The sequence below is a fragment of the Epinephelus fuscoguttatus genome, linkage group LG15, assembly GCF_011397635.1.
Source record: "Epinephelus fuscoguttatus linkage group LG15, E.fuscoguttatus.final_Chr_v1".
Lineage (NCBI taxonomy): Eukaryota > Metazoa > Chordata > Actinopteri > Perciformes > Serranidae > Epinephelus > Epinephelus fuscoguttatus.
In genome coordinates, this window is record NC_064766.1 from 26,481,318 (window position 1) to 26,505,253 (window position 23,936).

At 39.9% G+C, this 23,936-nt stretch overlaps 1 protein-coding gene and 1 non-coding gene across 2 annotated transcripts; one reads left to right on the plus strand and one right to left on the minus strand.

Moving 5' to 3' along the window:
- Positions 1 to 317: 317 nt before the first annotated feature.
- On the minus strand, positions 318 to 11,696 carry septin2 (septin 2). Its single transcript, XM_049598201.1, has 13 exons — positions 11,545 to 11,696; positions 10,498 to 10,539; positions 9,438 to 9,552; positions 6,475 to 6,561; positions 6,225 to 6,348; positions 5,874 to 6,008; positions 5,589 to 5,706; positions 5,221 to 5,322; positions 4,918 to 5,063; positions 4,619 to 4,702; positions 3,430 to 3,490; positions 1,642 to 1,738; positions 318 to 1,479 (listed from the first exon to the last, which is right to left on the minus strand). The coding sequence occupies exons 2-12, from the start codon at positions 10,519 to 10,521 to the stop codon at positions 1,652 to 1,654; spliced, it is 1,083 nt and encodes a 360-aa protein (XP_049454158.1). The 5' UTR covers positions 10,522 to 10,539; positions 11,545 to 11,696; the 3' UTR covers positions 318 to 1,479; positions 1,642 to 1,651.
- Positions 11,697 to 14,123: 2,427 nt separating this feature from the next.
- Positions 14,124 to 14,195, plus strand: trnap-ugg (transfer RNA proline (anticodon UGG)). Its single transcript has one exon. It is a non-coding gene; the product is annotated as a tRNA-Pro (tRNA).
- The last annotated feature ends 9,741 nt before the right edge of the window (positions 14,196 to 23,936 follow it).

Here is a 23,936-nt window from a genome sequence, read left to right on the forward strand (position 1 = left end):
AGGGAAAAATAAGTCTTTTTTACTTTGGGGTGAACTGTCCCTTTATTTCCTTTGATGAATTATTACTCGTTCTTGTTTCTAAAAAAAAAAAAAAAAAAAAGATAGTAAGCACATGGGTTTTGGTAATTAACCTCCATACACTGCACTGTAATTACTGAGGCCCTGTTAGCGAGGGCAGGTTCACAGTGGTTTTGTCAGAAGCAATTAATCTCACTGAGGTGAAACACAAAGAGAGCAGAGAGCATCGGCAAGGAGAAGCTTCAGGCTGTAACTCAGCAAAGTAGATAACAATAAATGAATAAGAGGCTGAAACCACATTAGAGATTAATAAAGTTTAATAAAACTTTTATTACAATATACGCATCAAGAACAATATTTGGTGCTTTAATATTGGATAAAAACAGCACAAAGAGGAATGTCAAGAACTCACATCTTGGCTGGTGAGGGAAACGTTGGCTACGCTGACCTCATCGGGTCACTTTTAATCTCCGTGGTCATGGAAACCACAAAGTACTCAGCAGTTGGGATAGGTAACAGTTTATACCTCTTAAATCTCACTGCGTCAATGAAAACACAGAACACTTAACGCTCCCTGGCACATGACTTCACTTCACAGAGTAATTACTTCTAGTTGACCGAAAGCACCAAACAGAGGCGTGGCACCTCATCTGCATGTCCTTCATTTGTCAGGTCTGTAGGAAGACTGTAAGAAGTCGAGGGTCACAGTTTGTTTACTTGATATCAAACTCAAAAGGAGCTTAACAACACTTGAATGCCGTTGTACTGAAAGACACTGATCTGAGAACAGCACCAATTTGGACAGGAGAGGAAAGACGCTGACCCCAGCACAGCACTAAAGGGAAAATTCACCTGAAAATTTGACCAGACGGGGTCGAGAGTTGCATGCACGTAGTATGATTAACACTGAGCAGGGTGGACCTTATTTAATGAAACGCTTGTGTGGTCATTTCTTAACCAGAGGGAATCATGATTTCTCTTGACAAAAAGAATATTAATGGCATATCAATGGTGAAAACAAAGCTACTTCTGCTACTAGTTTCCACCACAGTTGACTCTCTTTCATTGAGCGAAGGTTAGCGCGTGCTTTGAGAGATGTTTAAGAACTAAAAGCACTTAATACAAGCAGCAGTACTTTGGTTTTCTAAAGAGCAAATTAAAAAAGTAAGGGAACAAAAAATGGAAAAACTAACAGTCTGTATCAAAGATATATGCCACCATTTTAAAGATGGGTCGCATGACTTCATTTGAGTAACTGACAAAATAAAAAATGAAGAAATAGAACCGTGTGAAAATATATAAACATAACACTGTCTGAATATACTTGACTGGATGTATAAAAAAAATGACTCCAGATCCCGTGTAGGATAGGGATAAAAATAGTGGCAAGCAGATAGCCTTTACACGTTCTCTGCTATCATCCGTCTCTCTCAAGTCAAGCTCGAGCAGTGGCTCAAATACCTGCGAGGAAAAGAAAAGATAAAGTTAGAAAAGACCAGCAGCTGCAGATAACAAAGCATCATGTAGGTATTAAGTTACAAATGATGAGGAAATACAGAGCGGCGTCTGCAGTGTGTCTGCATTAGAGTGAGTGTTGTGTGTATCTTTGGGTTTTCCTCCTACCAAAGACTTTTCACGCATGGGGGCCCCCTTCCTCTCCGTCTCCCTGCTTCTGCATCTGGGCCTGCATCTTGGCGATCATCTCCTGCATTCGCCTCAACTGTGACACAGAGAATCAGCATGTAAGACAGGGAAACAGCCGCACGTAAAACAAAGCTCATTCACTTATGCCTCACTCCCACTGAGTAGTTTGATTCGACTCAGTTTTGGTACCAGGTCCTTTTCAGCACTTTGAGTGGTCAGAAGATTAGAAAGGTGCTGTACAAGTGCAGTCCTTTTCCATTTATCCCCTCAGTTGAGTTGTGATTCTCATAGTAACTGCTGTGACATGATCTTCAGCACAACACTCACTTAATCCTTTCATTGGCAACCAAACACGAACGTCTGCACTTCGTCTATTGTACTTTGTGTATGGAGGAGTTTTGCAGGCTACAATTTTTACTATTGACAGTAGCGTCGTTATTTAAAAATGGCAGGTTGGTGCCATATAGAGAACTAGATACAGCGATGGAGGAAAGTTGTTAAGTGGCACATGGAGCAAAAAAAAATTGGACTTCCGTGTGTAAAATGACTTGAATCTTCTGCTCTGCATTTGCATTGTTGGGCCCATAGAGCAGGCACGCTAGAGACTTTTACCAGCAGCTAACTTCTGGTATATCCCACCGCTAACTGGAGTGAGGATAAAATAATTTAAAAGGTGTAGCTCTTCTAAACTTCCAAATATGTGTCAGACCCAATGGATCAAATCCTGATAGTGAAAAGAGTCATTTCAGAGGTTGTGATGCTTGAAAAATGTATCCACTGATTTACAGACGTCTCTTTCACAATGTAAGTCTCTGTGGCAAAGTCTTGTGGGCCGGATGGCATCATATGATGGATCTGTAAGTTTTAATCCCATGATTTGGCCCCTTGATTTCAAGGCCCAGTGCTGTTCCCGAGGGCTTGGTTTGTGCACAATGTCCAATGTCGTGCAGTGTTTTAACTCCACCCTCTAGTATCGGCTCAGCATGCTTGAAACATCACTCGAGGTGATACCAATAAAAGCACCTGGTACCATGCACAACTTTTACTAATGGAAAACCCCAAAAGAGGAAGTCACGTTTAATAAAGACGCGTCATACCATGCAATGGAAATGCAACAATAGACTGTAGGGATTCTGAGGTGTCTTGCTTAATGTATTATCATCAATATCTTTATGCCTGTTATAAATAATTAACTAGTAACAACTGCTCCCACATGGAAAACTTCAAGAAACCAACTGTGAACATGAATCATTTAACAGTTTAATAGTTGTGTTAAAGATTATAATACTAGAGAGACAGTAGCTATAACAGTCTGATAGTTCCCAGCTTTTAATTTGTAAACTGTAGAACAATGAATCATCTTTAAAGGAATAGTTCAGCAATTGACATACACCCTGACTGGCTGTCTTGCCAAGAGGAAGATAAGAAGACCAATACCACTCTTCTGTCTGTTTCCTAAATATATATAAAGCTACATCCAGCAGACAATTAGCTTAGTTTAGCACAAAGACTGGGAACAGCTAGCCTGGCTCTGTCCACAGTCTAAAGCTCCCAGAAATAGCTCCCCCTGCTTCCAGTGTTGATGCTAGGCTAACTGCCTGCTGGCTCTCGCCTCATATTTAGTGTATAGATATGAGTGGTGTCAATGTTCTAAAGAAAGCATCTTTCCCAAAATGTCAAACTATTCCTGAAAGACATCTGGATAATGGAGGAGGATGAACCATGATTTAACAAGCCCAAAGTAGCGTAGTGTCTGAAATATCTTACCTCAGCCTCCTTCTCCTGCAGGATCATATCCTTGTCCATTTCCTCCGGCTCCGGTCCCTTTCTGCATCAACACAGCTACAGTTACTTTTGATGTCACACACTACAGAGTCAAGTTATAATATTGCTGCAGAATGTATGCCAATTAACAAAGTAATAGTAAGTTAAATGCACAGTCAGAGAGGTTATGAATGTAAAATCACTTAGAGTGATGAATCATATAAAGCATTATATTAAGTCAGCAGAAAGGTTTGTGTCTGTGTGCATGCCTGAAAGTGCACATTGAACCATTTTAAGTAGCATGAGTCAAAACTGACAAAAGCAACACTGAGAAGGTGAAGAAGGGGTCAGTGGGTTAGTTTGTCTTTGCAGAAGAGAAAAGTGGGCACCTACAACAAGTAACTACAAAGAGATGAAAGCAGGAAGATTCAAGGGAGAAGCAGAGAGTGCGAGAGTCAGGGGAACAGCATTACCTCCCCCAAATGATAAAAAAAACAAAAACAAAACGGGTACCTCCAACAGTTCACTCATGGGATTGGACAAATCAAGACCAGACAGCCATCATTGGACAGATGGCGAGGCAATGTGAAGACAGTAAAACCACTGCCTTATCCTGGGCTGGCTTTAGAGGAGAGTCTAAAAGAATCTTTGTGGTCTACGTTGAGGGTTAAATGAGTATATGTCCACACTATGTTAAATGACACACACAGTAATCCTGTTTATAATCTCTACAGATACTCAGACTACACATGCCATTTAGCTACCAACTAGCCATGTAAACCACAACCCGCTACAGCCTACAGCATTAAATTCACTTCTGCCTTGTGACCACGGCCTAACTGATGTAATGGACGTGCAAAATGATGAGTTAGAGCTACTGTACTACAGAATGATACCAGTTTAACAACATTATACAGTATGAATCAGCAACAGAAGAATAACTGGAGGTACATGACCCATTATACAGAAATTAATCTAGTAACTCTGCTTCTATATACATGGCTCTGGATGTTTCTATTACTAAACATCTGTGGTGTCTGTTGTGTGCCCGACTATGGCATTTCTGTTGTATCATTTATATATGTATAATCAATGGTTTTGCTGTTTGAGGTGGGGGAGGTGCAGAAAAGCAAGCTGACAGACAAGTACGTACGCAGGAGACAGAGGCAGAACGTAACCATGGGAGGACAACCTGCCACCCCGTTTGAGGCGGTCCGAGCGGAAGTTCTCGTAGTGAAGGTCCTGGGTCACTTCCTGAAGATCCTGCATGTGGGTTCTGTGTGGATGTGGAAAAGTCACCAAACAATAAATATTCTTGCACAGACATTTTCTGAAAACTGCAGATGCTGACTTCACTGGTTGCACAAACTCCTGTCTGCTCATATTTATCCACATAAATCCAATTAGTAGTAGTATTAGTCTACAGACATTATCACTAATATTTTAAAGAAAAAGGAAAAGAAGAGGGTTTTAGCCTCCTTCGCCACTCACATCAGCATAATCCGCAGCTTGAGGAAATCATTGTGTTCTGGATTCTCCACCTCCACCACTCCCCAGGGGTACAGGCGCCCCCTCACCTTCTTCCCTTTGGCCTCAATCTGCTGATTGGATCCCACAACTGCGAATGGGATGCTGGCCTGGAAGAGAGAAGTAGTTCATGTATCTGCAGTCATGGTTCATAAGCGACTACAACACTTGAAACAAATCTCTGAGTAAGATGACTTGAACTCATGCTCACTCATTGCTTCATATTCATTCAAGGATGAGAAGCTTTGCAGAGAGCAGAGAGTTTACCTTGAGGATTCTTGTCTGCTCTTTGAAGTCCTCGTCCTCATCTGACTCAGCATCAGGAAGGTGGTAAATCTTGATGCCATGTTCATCGATCTCATCCAGAATCTTATCAAGAAGACAAAACACGGGTGAGTATCATCTTTTATAACTGCTACGTACTTTACGTGATGTAGATGGCAGCCGCTATTCCCTCTTTAGTTAGGACGGAAAGGAAGACAACATTTTTGCCACTCAAAATCCATGTACACTGTACATCCAGTGTAACTTCATACACTGGATGGCTGCAGCAGTGACAATGAGCACATGATAGCTTGTGTTTATTTCAGGAACTGGAAAAGATCCCAAACAATGGGTGACTGTGTTGTCCTCACCCTGCGCTTGAGCCTCTCCCTCTCTCTGAGGGTGAGCGTGTCTGCCTTGGCGATGACAGGAACCACGTTGACCTTATTGTGAATGGCCTTCATAAACTGAACATCCAGGGGTTTCAGGCTGGCAAGACAGGAAACAGACGGGCACGGGGTCAAAGCGAGACAAAAGAATTCAAGCAGGTATTTATGAAAAGTATAGAGTGAAGAGGGCATAAAAATATGGCTAGCAAAATAGAAAATAACTTTTACTGACTGAAAAGTCCTGTGAGTGTGCAAGTATGTACTCACCCGTGGCCAAGCGGGGAGATGAAATAGAAGCAGCAGTGAACTCTATTGTCAACGATGTGTCTACGATTTAGACCGCTCTCGTCATGGAGGTAGCGCTCAAACTGGTCATCAATGTAGCTGATGATGGTGCTGAAACTGGATAAAAAAACCATTTTGTATCACTGTTATATAAGGACTCATCTGTACTGGTAGCACACACACTAAACCCTAATATTATAAGCCCACATGAACATTCCCAACTGTCTAACATTACTGGCTCATCACTGTTCAAGATCAAAGGACTCATAATGGCAGTTTAGACCTAAAAAACCTCATCTCCTCATCAGAATATGCCCCAACAAGATGTCTTACCAGTCTTGGCTGTTGATGGCATCTCCATATCCTGGTGTATCTACCACAGTGAGACGGAGCTTCACTCCTCGTTCCTCAATTTCTACTGTTGACGCTTCAATCTGAACCGTCCTTTCTATCTTTTCTGTTAGAGGGGAGAAAAAAGTGCAACTCATTACAACTTGTAAAGACAAAGTAATGTGTTTTTTAATACACACAGGTTTCACAAAGTGCTTTAAAACAAGGATCATTAGGTGCACATGAGTTTAACCTGCTGCTCCAGGGATGACTCTCTCAGGGTAAAGGTCAGTGAGGAACAGGCTGTTGATCAAGGTGGATTTTCCAAGTCCGGATTCACCTTTTGACAACAGAGAAAAATGAAACAATCAGTCAACATCAGTGTGAGAAGCAAAAATCAAAATGAATTAAGGTTACAAAATTACTAAAGCAGTCAGGTTCAGTTTTGTTGAACAAAACAAAGGAGATCCTCACTGTGCTGCAGGAAACAAGACATCTGTCTGTGATGCTCAAGAGGCCGCGCACCACACGGAAATGCATGATACTAAATCTGACTTCAGCATTAATCTTTCCCAGAACGCTGTCAGGTGGCTGATTAAACAACCCTAGTGCTCTGGAAAGAGTGGAAGTGTTTATAATCAGTCAGCAGCACTCAGGTGATCATGAGTCAGGAAGAAGACCACTGGATAGTTTCACTCTCACAAATATTAGCAGCAAGAACTGAGAACCTGGACATCCTCTTTTAGCTCTACTCTGAATCTCCAGAATCTAAACTGTACACTGATGACTATTTTTTATTTTTATGTCTCTGCTGACATCACCTGATTATGAATAAACTAAACCACAAATCAGACAAAATCTCAATTGGCTATTCCTGAAACTGGCTCCGTATACCAACAATGGGTCTTTGGCTGCTGTAAGCATAAGACAGTTGGACAGACAATTAAACATCCACAGTTTGAGTGATGAAGTTTAAAAATAAAAGCTAATGGCCTGATTCCAAGACAAGGACTAATCCTTGTGCCAGACTAAAAATATCTTGCCACTGATTTTTTGCAGACTCACTGAGCACTGTTTTAGTTGAGCAGACAGTGTGCCTAATTTCTGTCTGAGATAGCCATAAAACTACAGTATACTATACTCCATCATAACACAATACTGAAGCAGCAGTTTGGCTTAAGGCTGAAGTTCATAACTTTTCTAAAAATAACTTTTTATCATATTTGCTGACACTGTCACTACATCCTAAGAGAAGCAGATAAGATAGATAATCTGTGAAAAAAAAAATCATGTTCCTTTGCCTCTTCATAGTGCTTCTAATGTCGTTTGCTTGAGTCCAGTGTGACTGTTGGAAAACAACCAGTCAGAGCAGAGGAGTCTCTAACGCAGCTGTCAGTCATGTTAATCACTGCTTGTGAGCCATGATCAAACTAGGCAGCAGTGATCAAATATGAATCAAGTTTTTGTTACTGCATTGCTTATATCTCACCTCAGATGTTTTCAGAAACATATTCTAGTGTACCGTTTAGCTGTAACTTGAAAAAGTTTGTGACATAGCCAAGATCATGTTGGAAACAGTCTACTCAAAACCAAGAACTGCCCACGGATTGGAGCAAACTTTTCTTATACTTTATACTTTTATTAACATATTTTTGTGTACTGTTTAGCTGTAAAATAAGAAAGTGTACTCCAGCCAGTGGGCGGTGCTTGGTTTTGAGTAGACTGTTTCCAATATTTTTCAAGTTACAGCTAAACAGTACACTAAAATATGTTTCTGAAAACATCTGAGGCGAGAAATAGGCAATGCAGTAACAGAATCTTAATTCATACTTGATCAGCGCTGCCTAGTTTGACCGCAATTCAAGACCAGTAATTGACATGATTGACAGCTGCATTTGAGACTCCTCGGCTCTGATTGGTTGTTCATGTTCAGCCATGGTGGATTCTTGCAAATGCCATTAAAAGCACTACAAGGAGGAAGAGGAGGAACATTATTTATGTGCACACACTATTCATGTCATATTCAACTGAAACTAGTGACAGTTTCAGCAAATATGAAAAAGGTTCTTCTTATTCAAGTTACTAACTACAGCTTTAGGCAACAGCAGTGAACCAAATGTAAGAAACTATACATTAGAAAGTCTGTTCCTTACATTTCATGGTCACAGATGCTGCCTGAGACATAAACAACCTAAAGCTTGTGTGCTTTACCCAGGAATGCTGCTACTGTGATTCCCACAAGAGCCATGATGAAAAAAATTACAGAAGTCTTCACTACATCCTGACAATTTTCCATAAAGTCTTCTATGGAAAACCCAAATCGACATATGCATTACATACACTATAGTTTAAGGGGCATGCAGAAGAGGAGCTTTAGAGGGAAAAAGTGCCCGTGTTTTACTGTAAGCAATAAAATGTGATGTGAACACTAAGCAGAAATGATGAATTTCCATGGTAAGCATATTTTTTCTATCTGTGGGGGAGAACTGCAGTCATCTACAAGTACAGGAAAACACTGATTTATTCAAGAGCCAAAGTCACACAGAAGGTTAAATAAGCACTCAATGAGTATTCTTGCACTAGAGGGACCAACAGGCCCTGTCCACTGTGTGAATCAATCCCTCGAGGCCCGCTGGCTGCATTCCTCTCTGGTTTATTTTAAAGCAAAAGGATGAGCAGCGTTCAGGGGAGCATCTACCCTCCCCCCTTACCAACAAGCAGGGAGGTTCACACAGTCACAGTGTTCACATCAAGAGTTTACACTGCCAATGACGCCAGCTGAGCAACTACACTGATGTGACATCTGCCATTTTGTTCAGACCAAAAGCATTCATGCACACTGACAGACACCTAAGCATTACTGACGACAAAACAACTTGCTTACTCTCAGCATACGAACTAAAGGAACTGCAGGGGTGAAAGAGTAAAACGCTTATGTGGGGAGGCCATTATGAGAAGATAGCATATGACAGAAACAACTTCATATCGCGCAGGCCAACCGCCAAGATCCCATCATAAATTTATCACAAAAACAACCTCATATAAGCCAAAACACATTCCTCAAATGTCCATGTTTACTCTAGCTGTCTTGTGTGAAGCCTGTTATCACTGAGATACACTATCATTTTCCAAACTAAATAAAACCAGCATTGCATGATGAGAAGAAGGACAGGACAAAAAGAGAAAAGGCCTGAAAAGCAGAGACGACACACTCACCTACAACCATCAATGTAAATTCAAATCCTTTTTTTACAGACTTGCGATGAACCTGATTAGGCAGGTTGGCAAATCCAACGTACCCCGGGGTCTCAGGGTTGTTGAACTGGCCCTGCTGTGGAACAAAAGCAAAGACAGGAGAGTCATCATCTTAAGAAAAACTTATGATGAAAGAATGTAGCTTTGCACATAAAAAATCTCACTTGAGTTGAAACAAATGCTTGTCACAAATCAGGTTTAACTTTGACATGCTTTGGCTATCATTATAGTGATAATATGACAGCTGATTATAAGTGCTTGAGCAGAAACCACTGAGGAGACATCTGTTCCCAAACAGCCAAGACATTTAGGAGCCCTCTGCAGTCTATTTGCAAAATACCTTCCACTCATCATTCCAGAGTTTATAGCCCTTTACTACACAGAGCTAGTCAGACCAACAAGAAGTAGGTCAAAAGCAACAATTCTACACAATGACAATGTCAACTTGAACACAAAAAGGTACACGTTCCCTTTTTTAGCTTGCTCATTTTGGCCACACGGTCTTGCAATATTTATGAGCCCTCCCCTCTCCATGCTTTCAGCAAAGGTCACGACAGATAAGCCTGATAAGTAGTATGTTCTGGCTCTGCCTTTGGGCCTTTCAGCACGCATAAAGCTACATCAGTGAGTCACAAGGATGGCAGGCAGCACACTGAGCATATGTCTGAGTGACCCACCCAGCATCCAAAGGGTGATATTTGTGCTTTGAACGACTACAAAGTGCAGAAAATAATGTGAGAGAAAGTGGCGAGGCACAAAATGTTCCACTGAAATGACACATGTGACTGCTCAGCTAAAAAAAAAGGTCTGGATTGAGTTATGTATTTAATGTTTGTATTCATAACACAACCAAACCACCTAGGGTAAGGTTTTAAGGGCACATTACTCATAGCTTACTTTCGTATCATGATTACTGCACAGACATTAATCTAAGAGGACAGTTACTGAAGCAGAAGCAGGAATCTGGTGTCCTGCATACTGTGGCGGCACACATGTGTTATCTTGGTTTTCTGAGACTCACCTTCATTTTGTCAGCCTGAGACATTTTTGCTCCTTGTTAAACCTGAAAGAAAGGACATACCGTATCACATAAGGAGAAACTTACAAAAACAACTGAAACACTCTCAAACTTTGCGGCAATTCTTCTGGCTTCTGTGGAGCTTATTCAAATGCATACTCACAGGCCTGACTGTGAGAGTGTGTGAGAGACAGGAAGTCTGATTCGTGCTCAGAAAGGTTTGTGAGAGCACTGTGTCTCACCACAAAAAAACTGCAGTTCCTGCTATGATAGCAGCATTACAGCTGCGTCCCACTACAGCACTATGATCTGAGGATTAAGCCATACTTATGCTATTAATCCTAACTGGTATCATATGTTTACTACTTGGATGCTAGTTATTGTGTTGTAGTTAAGATAGTATGCTATATTAAAAACTCTAAAAGAGATGAAACCGTCCAAAATGGGCACTCAATGGATGGAAACGACTGTCTCTGTCACCGAGTCAATACAAACTCAATACAAACTCACATTTAACCGGCAGATGAGACAAAAGTCTGTGTCCAAGCTAGTTTACAAGCTAGTTTGAGCTAATTTAAGAAGCTCTGACTAATTAGATTTACCATATAAATATCTAAAGCTAGCTAAAACTACATTATCAATTGATTTCCCATACATGTAACGTTAGCTAGCATAGTTAGCTACCGTCATTAGAATGCGTTGGTTAATTAGCAACGGCTATCATAACGGTAACAACCAAGTGGGTGTGACTGATGCCGAAATCTGCCGTTAAACACACATATAACGGTAATTCTTGACTTGTAAACGTGTCAAAAATCAAAGCTAGTTACCAAGCTAACCGCCCCTGGTAGCCGTTCATTAAAGTGGTGTAAGACGGGCTTAGCGTAACGTTAAAACTACTAACTAACGTTAGCCGAGTAGCTTCTCCTCCCGCAGGATGTTAACTTTAGCTAATGTTAGCGCCGTCGGTTTGACCGCGACACCGTTAACACAGCACCGACACAACTTAGTGATGAATAAGAGATGAATTAGAGGAGTAAGCGGTGTTACCTTACAGTCTGTCCGCTGAGTTTTACAGTGCAGATAGAGAGACGAGCCGACGATGAACAGTAGACTTGGCGGACACCTCAAATTCTTCAGATTCCGGTGCAGCAGCTTCCTTTAGCACACAGACCACAATGCACTGGGCGAGAGGAGAGGAGAGGAGACAGCAGGCCAACACTACACATCAACACTCTCCACACACCGAGCCTGCTTACACACTGTACTTATAATATAAGCTCTTATCAGCTAATTAAAATTAAAACTAATTACTATCTGTAGGAGCAAAATTTGTCATGACCATATATAGACATGTAATACTCCCCTTCCTGTCAGTGTGTAGGGCTTCATTGTACCTGAAATGAACTGAGTCCTTGGAGAGTTTCATTTGTGTGTGACAAACTTGCTTTGTAGCTGTTCCCATGACAGTTATCAGTAAACTGGAGGCCTTGTATTTGCTGTCCCTATTCCATGTTTTAATTACATCATGTAACTGAGTCTGAATTCCATAGAGGCCACTCCAGGTGTCGGAGCTCTGACCTTTCAGCTGAAATAAGATTGACTCTGTTATAAGTGTTATTATTCTGTTTCATCACTTTATAAAATAACACAGAAGACAACTTGATTGTTTCACTCTTTATTTGTTCACTTCTACCACCACACTATCAAGCATCATGGCTGTGTCTGCGTGACAACAAAATAGGAATAGATGTAATGACCTCCTGAGACCTGAATGTCTGTTTGGTATGCATTTTTAATTTCTTCTCTTTATGTGGGACTAGTAGAACCTAAACATTGTCAATGATACTGAAGTCCAAATGTCCTCAAATAAGAAGATAATAAAGTCCCACTGTCCTTCAACAAGCTGATGATAAACCCCCCATGTCCTCAAATGAGTACTTTCAAATTAACAGCACCTTAGCTTGTTACTGTTGCTAAAAATGGTCAAATTCGTTGCCATATCAAACTACAAACATCATTAATCATAAATAAATAAGTTTCAACCATAAAATGTGACCAGGTGTTGAATCTTGTCCACTTTTGTTTCAGGATTAGCTGCAGAGTGACTTGGCAGAGATGGCTGCCATCTTGTTTTTACATGGATTATTGTATTGTGCTCTCACCAGAGGTTGGTAGTGTAGCCAAAAATTGTACTCAAGTAAGAGTGCTGATACTTTAGAACAATATATTTAAGAAAGTAAGTAAAAACGTAGTCATCCAAATAATTACTTGAGTAAGAGTAAAAGAGTATTTGGTTAAAAAACTACTCAAATACTGAGTAACTGTTGAGTAATGTCTGATTTATTTGTAAAACAAAACAAATTAAATTAAATCTTTACAAACATAACATATATATATATATATATATATATAAATATATATATATATATATATATACACACACACATATATAAAGTAAAAAGTATTTTGCATTAAGAATACTCTTAAAAGTACAATTTATCCAAAAAAGTTACTCAAGTAAATGTAATTGAGTAAATGTAACTAGTTACTACCCACCTCTGGCTCTCACTACCAATAGATGGCACAAAAAAGTGTCCACGAACGAGGACAACAGATCTAAGTTAAGCAGAATTAAGTATACAGTCAAGTAAACCCAAAATGTGACGTCCCCCTAAGAGGACACAGGGTCTCAGGAGGATATAATCTTGTCTATGATACAGCCCACCTGGAGCATTTAGAGGCCCTCTCCATCAGTCAACCCCTGGTACATGCAGATCTGATGTAGTTATGGTGCTGTCCTACAACATGTGATAAATATTGTAGTCCCATAAAATGTTTTTTAAATAACTTTTCTTCTCTATAAAAATCTTTACATGCAATGACGCAGGAAATGTTTAGGAAGTGCTTTTCCATTTGAAGTTATTAGCAGGTTATCAGATTTGAATTAGCATTAGCAACAGGTGGCCGACGGAGGGCGCCAATGCTCCCTTAATAGGGCTGAAGTACTACAGTAACAACAAGCAAGCCTTTTCACCTTTAATTTTAAAGCCTTTTTTTAAACTAATATTATGTAGCTAAATATAGCATGTTATAATGCATTAAGCTCAACGACTAGCCTATAGAGTGTGAGCGTGAAGTTCAAGTGAGTGCAGCTTCTTGTGTTTTTACCGTTAACCATCAGTGAGGTAACGTTAATTTATGTGACGTGAAGAAGAAACTCAGATACTCAGTGTTAGCTACTAATTCGAACATACTATGTTTTAATAACCGATCTGACAGCTACTCTACATGGACAAAAAAGACAGGTAAGCCGGTTGACTTCGGCTGACAAGTCTAGTTATTGTTTCTCAAAGGGATATTTTCCAATTTAAGCTCATTTGAAAGCGGTCAGGAACTTTTTTTTCGGGTGCAGAGTCAACGTTAGCTAGAAGCTAAGTGATAACTTGTTACAAGCTAGGTTAGCTTGCTAACTGGCTATAACTGTTAGCTAGCGACAGCCCGGTTTCTCCTGGCTAGTGTGTCGGGGGTTTGTACAGTTTCATTAACACATTTCAACATGTATGAAACATACAGAACGCCTGAAGGTGAGTGAGAATATAAATTGTGCATTTTTCATGTGTAAGTGTGGCTCGTTGGTCTAGGGGTATGATTCTCGCTTTGGGTGCGAGAGGTCCCGGGTTCAAATCCCGGACGAGCCCATCTTTTGCTAAGTGTATCCACTATAGTACAAAATGATTTTCCTGCAGTCTTGTCGTACGGTTACATTTGATTTGTTGAAACATAGTTTTATTAAAAGTGATTGCTGAAATCGGTATGAAGTATAGAGCGTTGTTTTACTGGTCTCTAGTGGACTTTGGCAGTACTACAGTAAGGAGTTTGTGTTGTTCCTTTGTTTATGTGTAGATCTACATCAGCTGTGTGTGTTATTTTCTGTACGTGGTGCCTTTTCATCTACATGAAACAGGCAATACAGTCTCATAAGATCAAATTGTAGCTCCAGTATGGACGCCCATATTGCCATACAACAGATATATAGCTCACTGGCCACTTTATTAGGCACATGTTCAAGAAACCAGTTTGAGATGATTTGAGTTTTGTGACATGGTGCGTTATCCTGCTGGAAGTAGCCATCAGAAGATGGGTACACTGTGGTCATAAAGGGATGGACACGGTCAGCAACAATACTCAGGTAGGCTGTGGTGTTTAAACCATGCTCAGTTGGTGCTAAAGGGCCCAAAGTGTACCGAGAAAATATCCCCCACACCATTACACCACCAGCAGCAGTGTGAACCATTGATACAAAGCAGGATGGATCCATGCTTTCATGTTGTTTACACCAAATTCTGACCCTACCATCTAAATCCAGACTCATCAGACCAGGCAACGTTCATCTATTGTCCACTTTTGGTGAGCCTGTGTGAATTGTAGCCTCAGTTTCCTGTTGTTAGCTGACAGGAGTGGCACCTGGTGTGGTCTTCTGCTGCTGTAGCCCATGTGCTTCAAGGTTGGACGTGTTGTTGGTTCAGAGATGATGACCTCTGGCATCAACAAGGCATTTTCACTCAGAGAACTGCTGCTCACTGGATATTTTCTCTCTTTCGGACATCCTCTGTAAACCTTAGAGATGGTTGTGTGCGAAAATCCCAGTAGATCAGCAGTTTCTGAAATACTCAGACCAGCCCGTCTGGCACCAACAACCATGCCACATTCAAAGTCACTTAAGTCACCTTTCTTCTCCATTCTGATGCTTAGTTTGAACTTCAGCAAGTCGTCTTGACCATGTCTACATGCTTAAATGTACTGAGTTGCTGTGAATGGCTGATTATGTATTTGTGCTAACAAGCTGTTGAACAGGTGTACCTAATAAATTGGCTGGTGATGAGATGAGACTAGATGTTAGCAGTTTAGATACAGGATGGATGAAAAAAGAGTGCATGCACAGATGCTCTTTGGCTTCTTTCAGTTCCTCTTTCTCTAGACTCTACATCATGATGTTTAGGGGAGACTTATAATCAGATTTCCAAGAGCTAAAAAGCACGTGCTTACAAATGAACACAGTCAAATGATCTGGGTCTATATCACCTGCCTTTACTCAGTCTGTGAACAGTCCCACTCCAGCGTTGCAGGAGGAGCATCAGACAACTCACAGATATGCTCACTTAATGCCTTTCTGTCTTCACCCAGTTGGGGCTTATCTGAGCTTGCTGTTGCGACAGCATCTCTGCTTGCCTCCCTCCAGCCTGGCTCAGGACAGCCACTGCTCTGCTTAACACGAGTCCAGGAGATATCTCGGTAAATACCAGTCTCTTTCCCTTTCTGTTACAGCAAGCACATCATCGCCACGGGGGCTACACTATTTCCATTATTTCCATAAGCCTCTTAGTGGCGCCATGCTCTGTCATTTGCAGAGTGGCTTCGTACTATGAAGTGCGTGAGTTTTTATAGAAGTGCCTCTTTCCTGTACCCGCCCTGTTATATGGCAAAGAGTTTCTGTTCTGCTGTGAATGAGAATGGAAGTTGCTGATAATTCACAGTTTTTTAAATGGATACTGTAATCCCATTCCTTAGGGAAAAGAAGCAATAGATAAAAGTAAAGGACCATACCAGTGTCTCTGCACGTCTTTTCAGGAGCTGTGTTGTTCCCACTTTCTCGGCAGCCACGTTTCCTTTCGTTTTTTAAAGCTGCATTATAAAATCAAGTGTGAGAAACTTGCTGACACCAACAACATACTCTGCTTTTATTTTCTTCTTCTTCTTCTTCTTCTTCCTCTTATATATTTGATGTAAATGTAGAGTTAGTAATGGTTTAATAAAAAGAAAAATGGCAGAAGATAAGTTGTGAGTGCTCCTCCTTTGATGTGAATTAAATGGACTAGCTTTCGGACTGGCTTAAAGCACCGTAAAGGACTTTAAGAGATCCAATAAAAGGCACAGGTAAAGCCCGTCCCGTTACTTCCTGTTTTACAACAATATGGTCACACAAAAAGAAGAGATGTGATTGGATTAGGATACATGTCCAGAAAATTTCTAGTGCTATGCAGATAAATGGAAACAACGTATTCTCACTGAAGTATAAGGAAAACATTCTGATAAGTAAATATTATAGTATGCTTTGAAAAATACATGAATTTTAGTAAAAATCCCACACGTACAAAACACTGTTATGGTCCTTCAAGAATGAGAAGAGAATAGAATGATTGTTATATTATTGTTTTTTAAACATTTACGACCTCACCACCTTACACAAGGCCATACTCAAAGGTTTGTGGTGTCACTAAATGCTTCACTAATGTTTTACAAAACATGTATTGTAGACCAGTGGTTCCCAGCTGGTGGGTCATAGTCCAAAAGTGAGTCGTGGGTCCATTCTCAGTGGACCTTAAGTATGACACTGAATATATTTAACTACATGGACCTTGAACTAATGACTGAGGGGAAATCTGGAGCAGTTGGGAACCACTGTTGTAGACCACGGTAGAATTAAACTACTCAGGTACTGTACTTTAGTACAAATGTGAGACCACTTACGTACTTTACTTGTCTTTTCGTTTCATGCCACTTTATACTTATACTCCACTACATCTCAGAGGGAATTATTGTACCTTTTACTTCACTATATTTATTTGACAGCTCTTACTAGTTACTTCACAAAATGAGATGTTGGAACACAAAACACACGAAGAGCTTCTAAAATGTGATGCTTTGTTGTAAATTAAACCAACCAACTTTTCTTTTTTTTTTTAAAATTAATTTTCAATTATTTATTATTCATTTTGAGGTTTGTGATATTGGTTGGACAAAATAAGCATTGTGGAGGTGTCACTTTGAGCTGTGGGTAATTATGACGGCATAGCTCATCATTTTATGAATTTTTACAAACTAAAAAATCAATCAAATAATGGAGAAACTTATCAGCAGATGAATCTATAATTAAAATAATCATTAGTTAATAGTTTAAAATGAGCACACTAAAGCCAAATATAACAGTAAAATCTTGCTTTTATACTAATGCGTGAGTAATAATAATCTTATGATATAATATTTAGTAGTATAACATTTTTCTGCATTGAGTAATTCTTACTTTTAAGTACATTTTCCTAATCGTACTTATGTACTCTACTTAAGTAACATTTTCAGTGCAAGACTTAAGCTTGCAACAGAGTATTTGTAGTACTTTTACTTAAGCAAAGGATCTAAATACTTCCTCCAGCACTGATTGTAGATCCATGATAATAATAATACTTGAGTATTGACTTGAGTTAGCCAGGCATCATTGGCTACCACTCAAGTAACTTTTTCTGAAATAGTTAAGTAATTTAAAAGGCAAAGCAGGCAGACAATTTACACCAAACAAATTGATTCCTCACTTTAATTACTCTAATCTTCAAGTCATCCTCTAAATACCTGAAGGTATCATTGGATTTTTTTTTCTCAGTGTCTCACTGAATCACAGCAAATAACCTCTCCCCAGTGATCAAGCAAAGACTGAGCTTCTCTTTTCCCTAATTATTGGCCTCAGGTTGCCTCTTTTAACGAGATAATTAATCCAAATACCTACTTTAAATGGTATTCTTCTCTGAGCTTCACTGGTGTCAAATCACTTTAATTTGATGTTCTGCTGTAGTTCAGTGCAGAGCGCTGTTAGTTGTATTGTGTAGAAACAACACAGAAATATGATTATGTATATAGATCACATTCAATCCAAATGTTAGTCATGACTTCAGAGATATTTCAGTCTCCTCATGCAACATATTTACATTTATAAAAATGCTTTATAGCTGTAAAAAGAAATTCTAGCCCCTGGTTCAGTTTCTTCCTCCCTCCATCACCACACCATCATCACCCCCTTAACCAGTCTGTCATTTAAAGTAAGCAGCCGCCTGCTTAGCCGGCACCTTTCACTTTTCAAGCAGGACTTAATTTACTGCAGGACATTTTAAATCTCCTCCCTCTGTGACTCTGAGTCGCTGACAAATGCCTGGTTGCAAATGTATCTCATTGACTGCTGACTCGGTTGTATTACAAGCCGGCTGATAGGGGCTGCCACAGTAATGTGGCCCTCAGGTTTATCCTCAGATGTTGGAGGAAGTGTATTAATTTAGTTTAGATGGGGCCTTATGAAAAGTGTACTGGCAGGCAGAGACGAGCAGATCTCTCCTCCCCCGACTCTCTCTCCCAACCTCTCGGGATTGAAACTATCTACCACAGAGCCAAAGCATATTCCACCATCAATGTGTCAGGGGGAAAGCTATTAAAACCGCTTTACTTTTCCTAAGTATCATGAGAATAAGCACAAGATTTAGTGAAATCCCCCCCAGAGCAGTGGAAATCTTGGGGATTTTCCCCCTGAAATGTTTCCTAATGGGCTGCTCAGAAGTGTCAGAAACTCTTGTTAGACTTCAATGTAGTTTTGGGATTTCAGTGTATTTATTTGGAGCTGAAGTGACAAAATTGGAAGTATGAGTGCATCTGAACTTTCCCTATAATCAGACAGAAACCCATTCACCAGTTCACTATTATATAATAGGAACAGTATATAGTAATAATTCCAGTGTACACTTTACCTTTTTTCTTCATCTTCTTATTTCAGAATAATGTACAATAATGAGCAAGCACCAATGAGTCAACATACAAACATAAGAGTACACTGAGTATTACCATACAGACAAACAAACGGAAAAAAAAAATACAAAAGTGACAACAAAGCTGTAAATAATAATGCCATAATATGTTCTTAATTTACGGTGTACCTATATTCATAAAGGCTAATGACCAGTCCATGACTGATCACCTCTTGAAGTTTTCCAAGCAAGAAAATAATGAAAACCACAGGTATTAAAAAATGTAACTGGTCCAGGAACAGCCTAAACATTAGAAGAGATTCATTTTTCCAAAGTGGAAGTAAGTGTTTCTTAGGAAAATATGTAAAAGTAATTAATAGTCTGCATACTTTTTTTAATCAAATTGAAAATCAGGCATATCATTTAATGAATAGAAACAACTTATTCAGTAAAGAATTAGTTATAATTAATTGATTTCCAGAAACTTTTCACTCCATTCAAATGACTGATTTTTATGAAATGAAACTGTGTATTTATAATGAGAGCATTTTAAAATAAGCCATGCTGAGGTCTACTATGATGAGCAGCAAAGCACAGTAAACTCATCTGGTGAACCAAACAGGAATTAGACATGAGCTGTGAAAGTAATTATAATGTTTACAATGATATAGGACTGCAGCTAACAATCATTTTAATGCCAGTTAAACTTTTGATTATTTTTGGGCTATAAAATGTCCAAAAATGGAGAAAAATGCTTTGGTGAAAAAAGTATGAAAACATGAAACATAAGTGTTGTGTCATGGTGATTTGGCCCTGTCCTTGTATTCACTGTCACTCACCACTAATGTGTGGCGTCTGTTTCCTGGTACAAGGAGTGTAAATAAATAAATTCGTTGTAGGACAGCAGAGACTAACAAGAGTGTTTTTCATTCACCAAAATATAGACTGACCTGGAAGTACAATTTTTGTTCATCAAATGCCCGTTACAGTTTTTCGAAGCCCACGGTGACGTCTTTATGTTGTTAATTTTGTTTAACTGCCACTTCAAATCCTAAACATACAGTTTACTATCACAAAAGATAAAGGAAAGTGGAAAATCATAACAGTTGAGAAGCTGGACCCAGGTATTATCCAGCTTTAAAAGATGTCATTAAATATGATCATATTCCTCTGAAGAACGAACCAACTAGGAATCGTCAAAAATTACATGTCCTGCCAACCCACTCACCAGAAAAAACGTTGGCATTTTTGTACATTGCTGCAACCCATGGATATGTAACATTTGTACATTATTATGTAGCGGATATGTTGAACTTCACATTTATTAATGTTTCAGTGACGCTGTGGTTAACACATGGTTATGTTTAGGCACAGAAACCACTTGGTCATGGTTTAGTGGTTTAGTGATCAAATTTTTAGTTAGTTTCTTTGCAAAGTCCTAATAATAAATCACATATACATAGCCACGTGCCATCCATATGTGTCCATATGTTTTACAAATCTTGCAGTTGTTAAGACTCCAGGAGAAGAGAAAAGGAAGAGAAGGAAAAAAAATACATATAGGGATAAGTAAGACAAGAAAATGAGTAGCTATAATAGTAGGACTATCACAAATAACTGAACCGCTTGTACACAAATACTGTATGTGTAATCACGTGCCTCCACATATTCATATGAAGCACAAACGTGTATGCACATATCACCACGTTCAGCATAGCGAGCCACAGAATAATGACCAACCTGATTCATATAGGTAAATTTGTCTGACCCTCTCCATTGCCTTGGCCAGAGCTTTTATGTTATTTACTATGGCCCTATTTGACCAGGCAATAGAGGGTTACAAACATTAGGAAATGATCATGTTTTGGCTTAAAATACCTGGTTCTGGTGACACAGTCATGGCTGGAAATGCTGCCGATTTCTCACTAAAGAACACCCAGTTTTGTTGCTGGTCTCAAACAACGGTCTGCAGCTTGGCAGCCATCTCACCATCCCCTCCACCTCCAGTGTCAAAGTCAGCTCATATACGTGCAATCTGAACTACGTCACTTTAGAAACAGTTATATGATAGGTATGAAATGTACATAATGTATCCGTGGTTTGCAGAAATGTACAATGCCACTGTTTTATTCTGGCGACTAGGCTCGTCCTGCAGCAGCTTCTCCTTCCAAGCTTACAGCAGCTTATGTGAAGTAGGGCCTTTTGTTCAGGCCTTTTCAACAATGGAAGATGATATGCATATGAAATCTATCCAGAATGACATCAACTTTAATAGCATTATTGGACTCTGCTGAGGAGCTGCCATTAAACCCAATATAACCCAAGTCAGATAATGCAGCAGCATCACTGAACAATACAGTTGTCAAGCACTTAAGCCATTCAGAGAAAGAAAGAAAATTAATTTCACAAGATACAAAATACGCAATCATCTCTTCCAGTAATTATTCAGTTGATCAATACAGTAAATTAGTAGGAAACATCAGTGGGGGGTTTTTTCTCCGGCATGGACTTGACTTGATAGATTCTTTTCTTGTCAGGCGCTGGCACACTCCCCCGGCTGGAGCGCCCGGCCTGTCTCTCTGTGTCCTCTTTCATTTCCTTTTCACCCCCAGGTCTTTCTGTACCTGTCAATTTCTTTCTACAGTGTGACTCTTTAATCCACCTGAGTGCATGGAGGACAGTTTTGACATAAGAAGAAAAGATAGACTCCTAAGGAGAGGACCAGTATCTTTAGAGCCCGGGGGATAACCGGATTACGACAGCCATTTTGTGCTGCTGGCAGTTTTACTTATTACCCTTTTTTTTCTCCCCCTCATCTCTCCAGAGTTGAAATGCTGCCCTTTCTTAGAAGTCACACCAAACACTGACTAGTACACAAAAACACATACTCTTTGTGTTTTTTCACAACTGAAGCAGCTGAAAGCTTTGAGGAGAGTAAAACTAAATCTCAACAGATGATAGTAACAGTTTGAAAGAGACAGATTTCTCCATACTGCCCTTCAGGTACTCTCATGTTGACAGGTTTTCTTCTCACCATCGAAAACTCTCTAAACATGGTTCCACTGTGGAAGTAATCATTGTCTCTGTGTGGCGGTGGGTGCCTCCTGTGTGTGAAGGCCTGAACCTACAGCACAGTAGATAACAGCACAGCCATGAGGAGACAGATCAACTGTCTGACCCCTGCTGCCAATCACTTTATCCCTCCAGCCCGGCTGCTCTGAGGAAACCCGGAGGAAAAAAACACTCTCTGAAAACGTCTTATCAACTCTACCACCGATGCGGTGTGCACCACTGGATCTTTTATGTCCATTTATTTTGCCTTTGAAGAGGCCTGCGGTGCCTTTGATTGTGGGAGGTAAATGAAATAAAGGCCTCCTCCTCGCTGGTACCCTGATATCTAAGTTTATCACCACTACCAAAACCTAAACCCAGAGCTTCAACCCACCACCACAGGTCTGTCTATGGGGAAACACATCATGCTTCTGTCATGGTAATAATCCCTTTTTTGCAGAAGCCATTTTGGGTGCCTTTGAGACGGCATGGAAGCTTCCACCCAGAAAGATGGCATTGAATTCCTCCTTTTAAAATGAGCTTCCTGAGCATATATCTTATACAGTAATCCCCCCCGTTGTTACCTATAAGCTCCTACATCTTCTTCTGAGAAGCAGTGTACATGGACACTGAATATAATTTATAGGTAAAGGGACAGTTCACCCCAAAATGAAAGTACATATTTCCCTCTCACCTGTAGTGCTATTTATTAATCTAGATTGTTTTGATTTGAGTTGCAGAGTGTTGGAGATATCAGCCCTAGAGATGTCTGCCTTCTCTCCAATATAATGGAACAAGATGGTGGTGTTCAAAGTGCCAAAAAATAAATTTGAAAAAATCAACAGCAATGTCTCCTTACAGAAGCTACTGCTCAGCCGAGAGCGCTATTAATGTTTGAATCTCGCACTGTCACAAGCACCAGCCCCTCGTCTGTGAGTAGACACACGCTTCCTTCTGTGTGTTGCTATGGATGGTGGGTGTAGTTGTTCCTACATGAAACTTCTTCAATGCTAGAAATTTAGTAGTCGAAATTCCACAATCTTTGATACCTAATTTGATACCACGGCAAAAAACCTAAAACAAATCAATAACTGCCATGTACTGCCAAGTTTATTTTTTTTACATTTTACTGTTAAATACAAGTCTGTGTAGGTTCATGAGATTTTGGGGGCAAGGAAAGATATGTTAACATATAGCCTATAAAGTACATTAACATATTTCTTCTCCATTGTTATTGTTGTTATTGTTATGTTTTGTGGTGGTTGGCCCCTGTGGTAGGCTATTTAACCTGCCCCTTTTTCACTGTGATTGGATGGCCGAGTAAAAAGTGACAGTGATGAGCACAGGGTTTTAGTTATAGTTGAATGTTTTTCAACTCTTGGCAACCAGAACAAAATGGTATGTGTGCAGCGCTCAGCACAGAATAGACGCTTAGCACCTTTTCAAGCGGCTGGCATCTGTAGCACTATGTAAAACACGGCGATCCAATTGCAAAGAATTAACTAAATACACCTCAAGAAAAAAAAACAGTTTTCTTTTCAGCAAGTTGGGGCGGAGCTGCTGCAGCTGCACCTGTTGCCATTTTCCTTGTGTTCTTCTTCCGTTCTTCTTCTTTCTGTGGAAGTTAATGGCAGAGAACACTTGTTGGCATATATATTATGTCATCAGGTCCAGAAGAATTCTATCTCCAGTACCATCATGTTTTCAGAAATTTGGCATCAACTTATTAACAAAGTATTGGCCCTCTTGACATCCCCATTTAAGAGAAGGCAGACATCTCTACAGCTGATATCTCCAACACTCGGCAACTCACATTAAGAACATTTA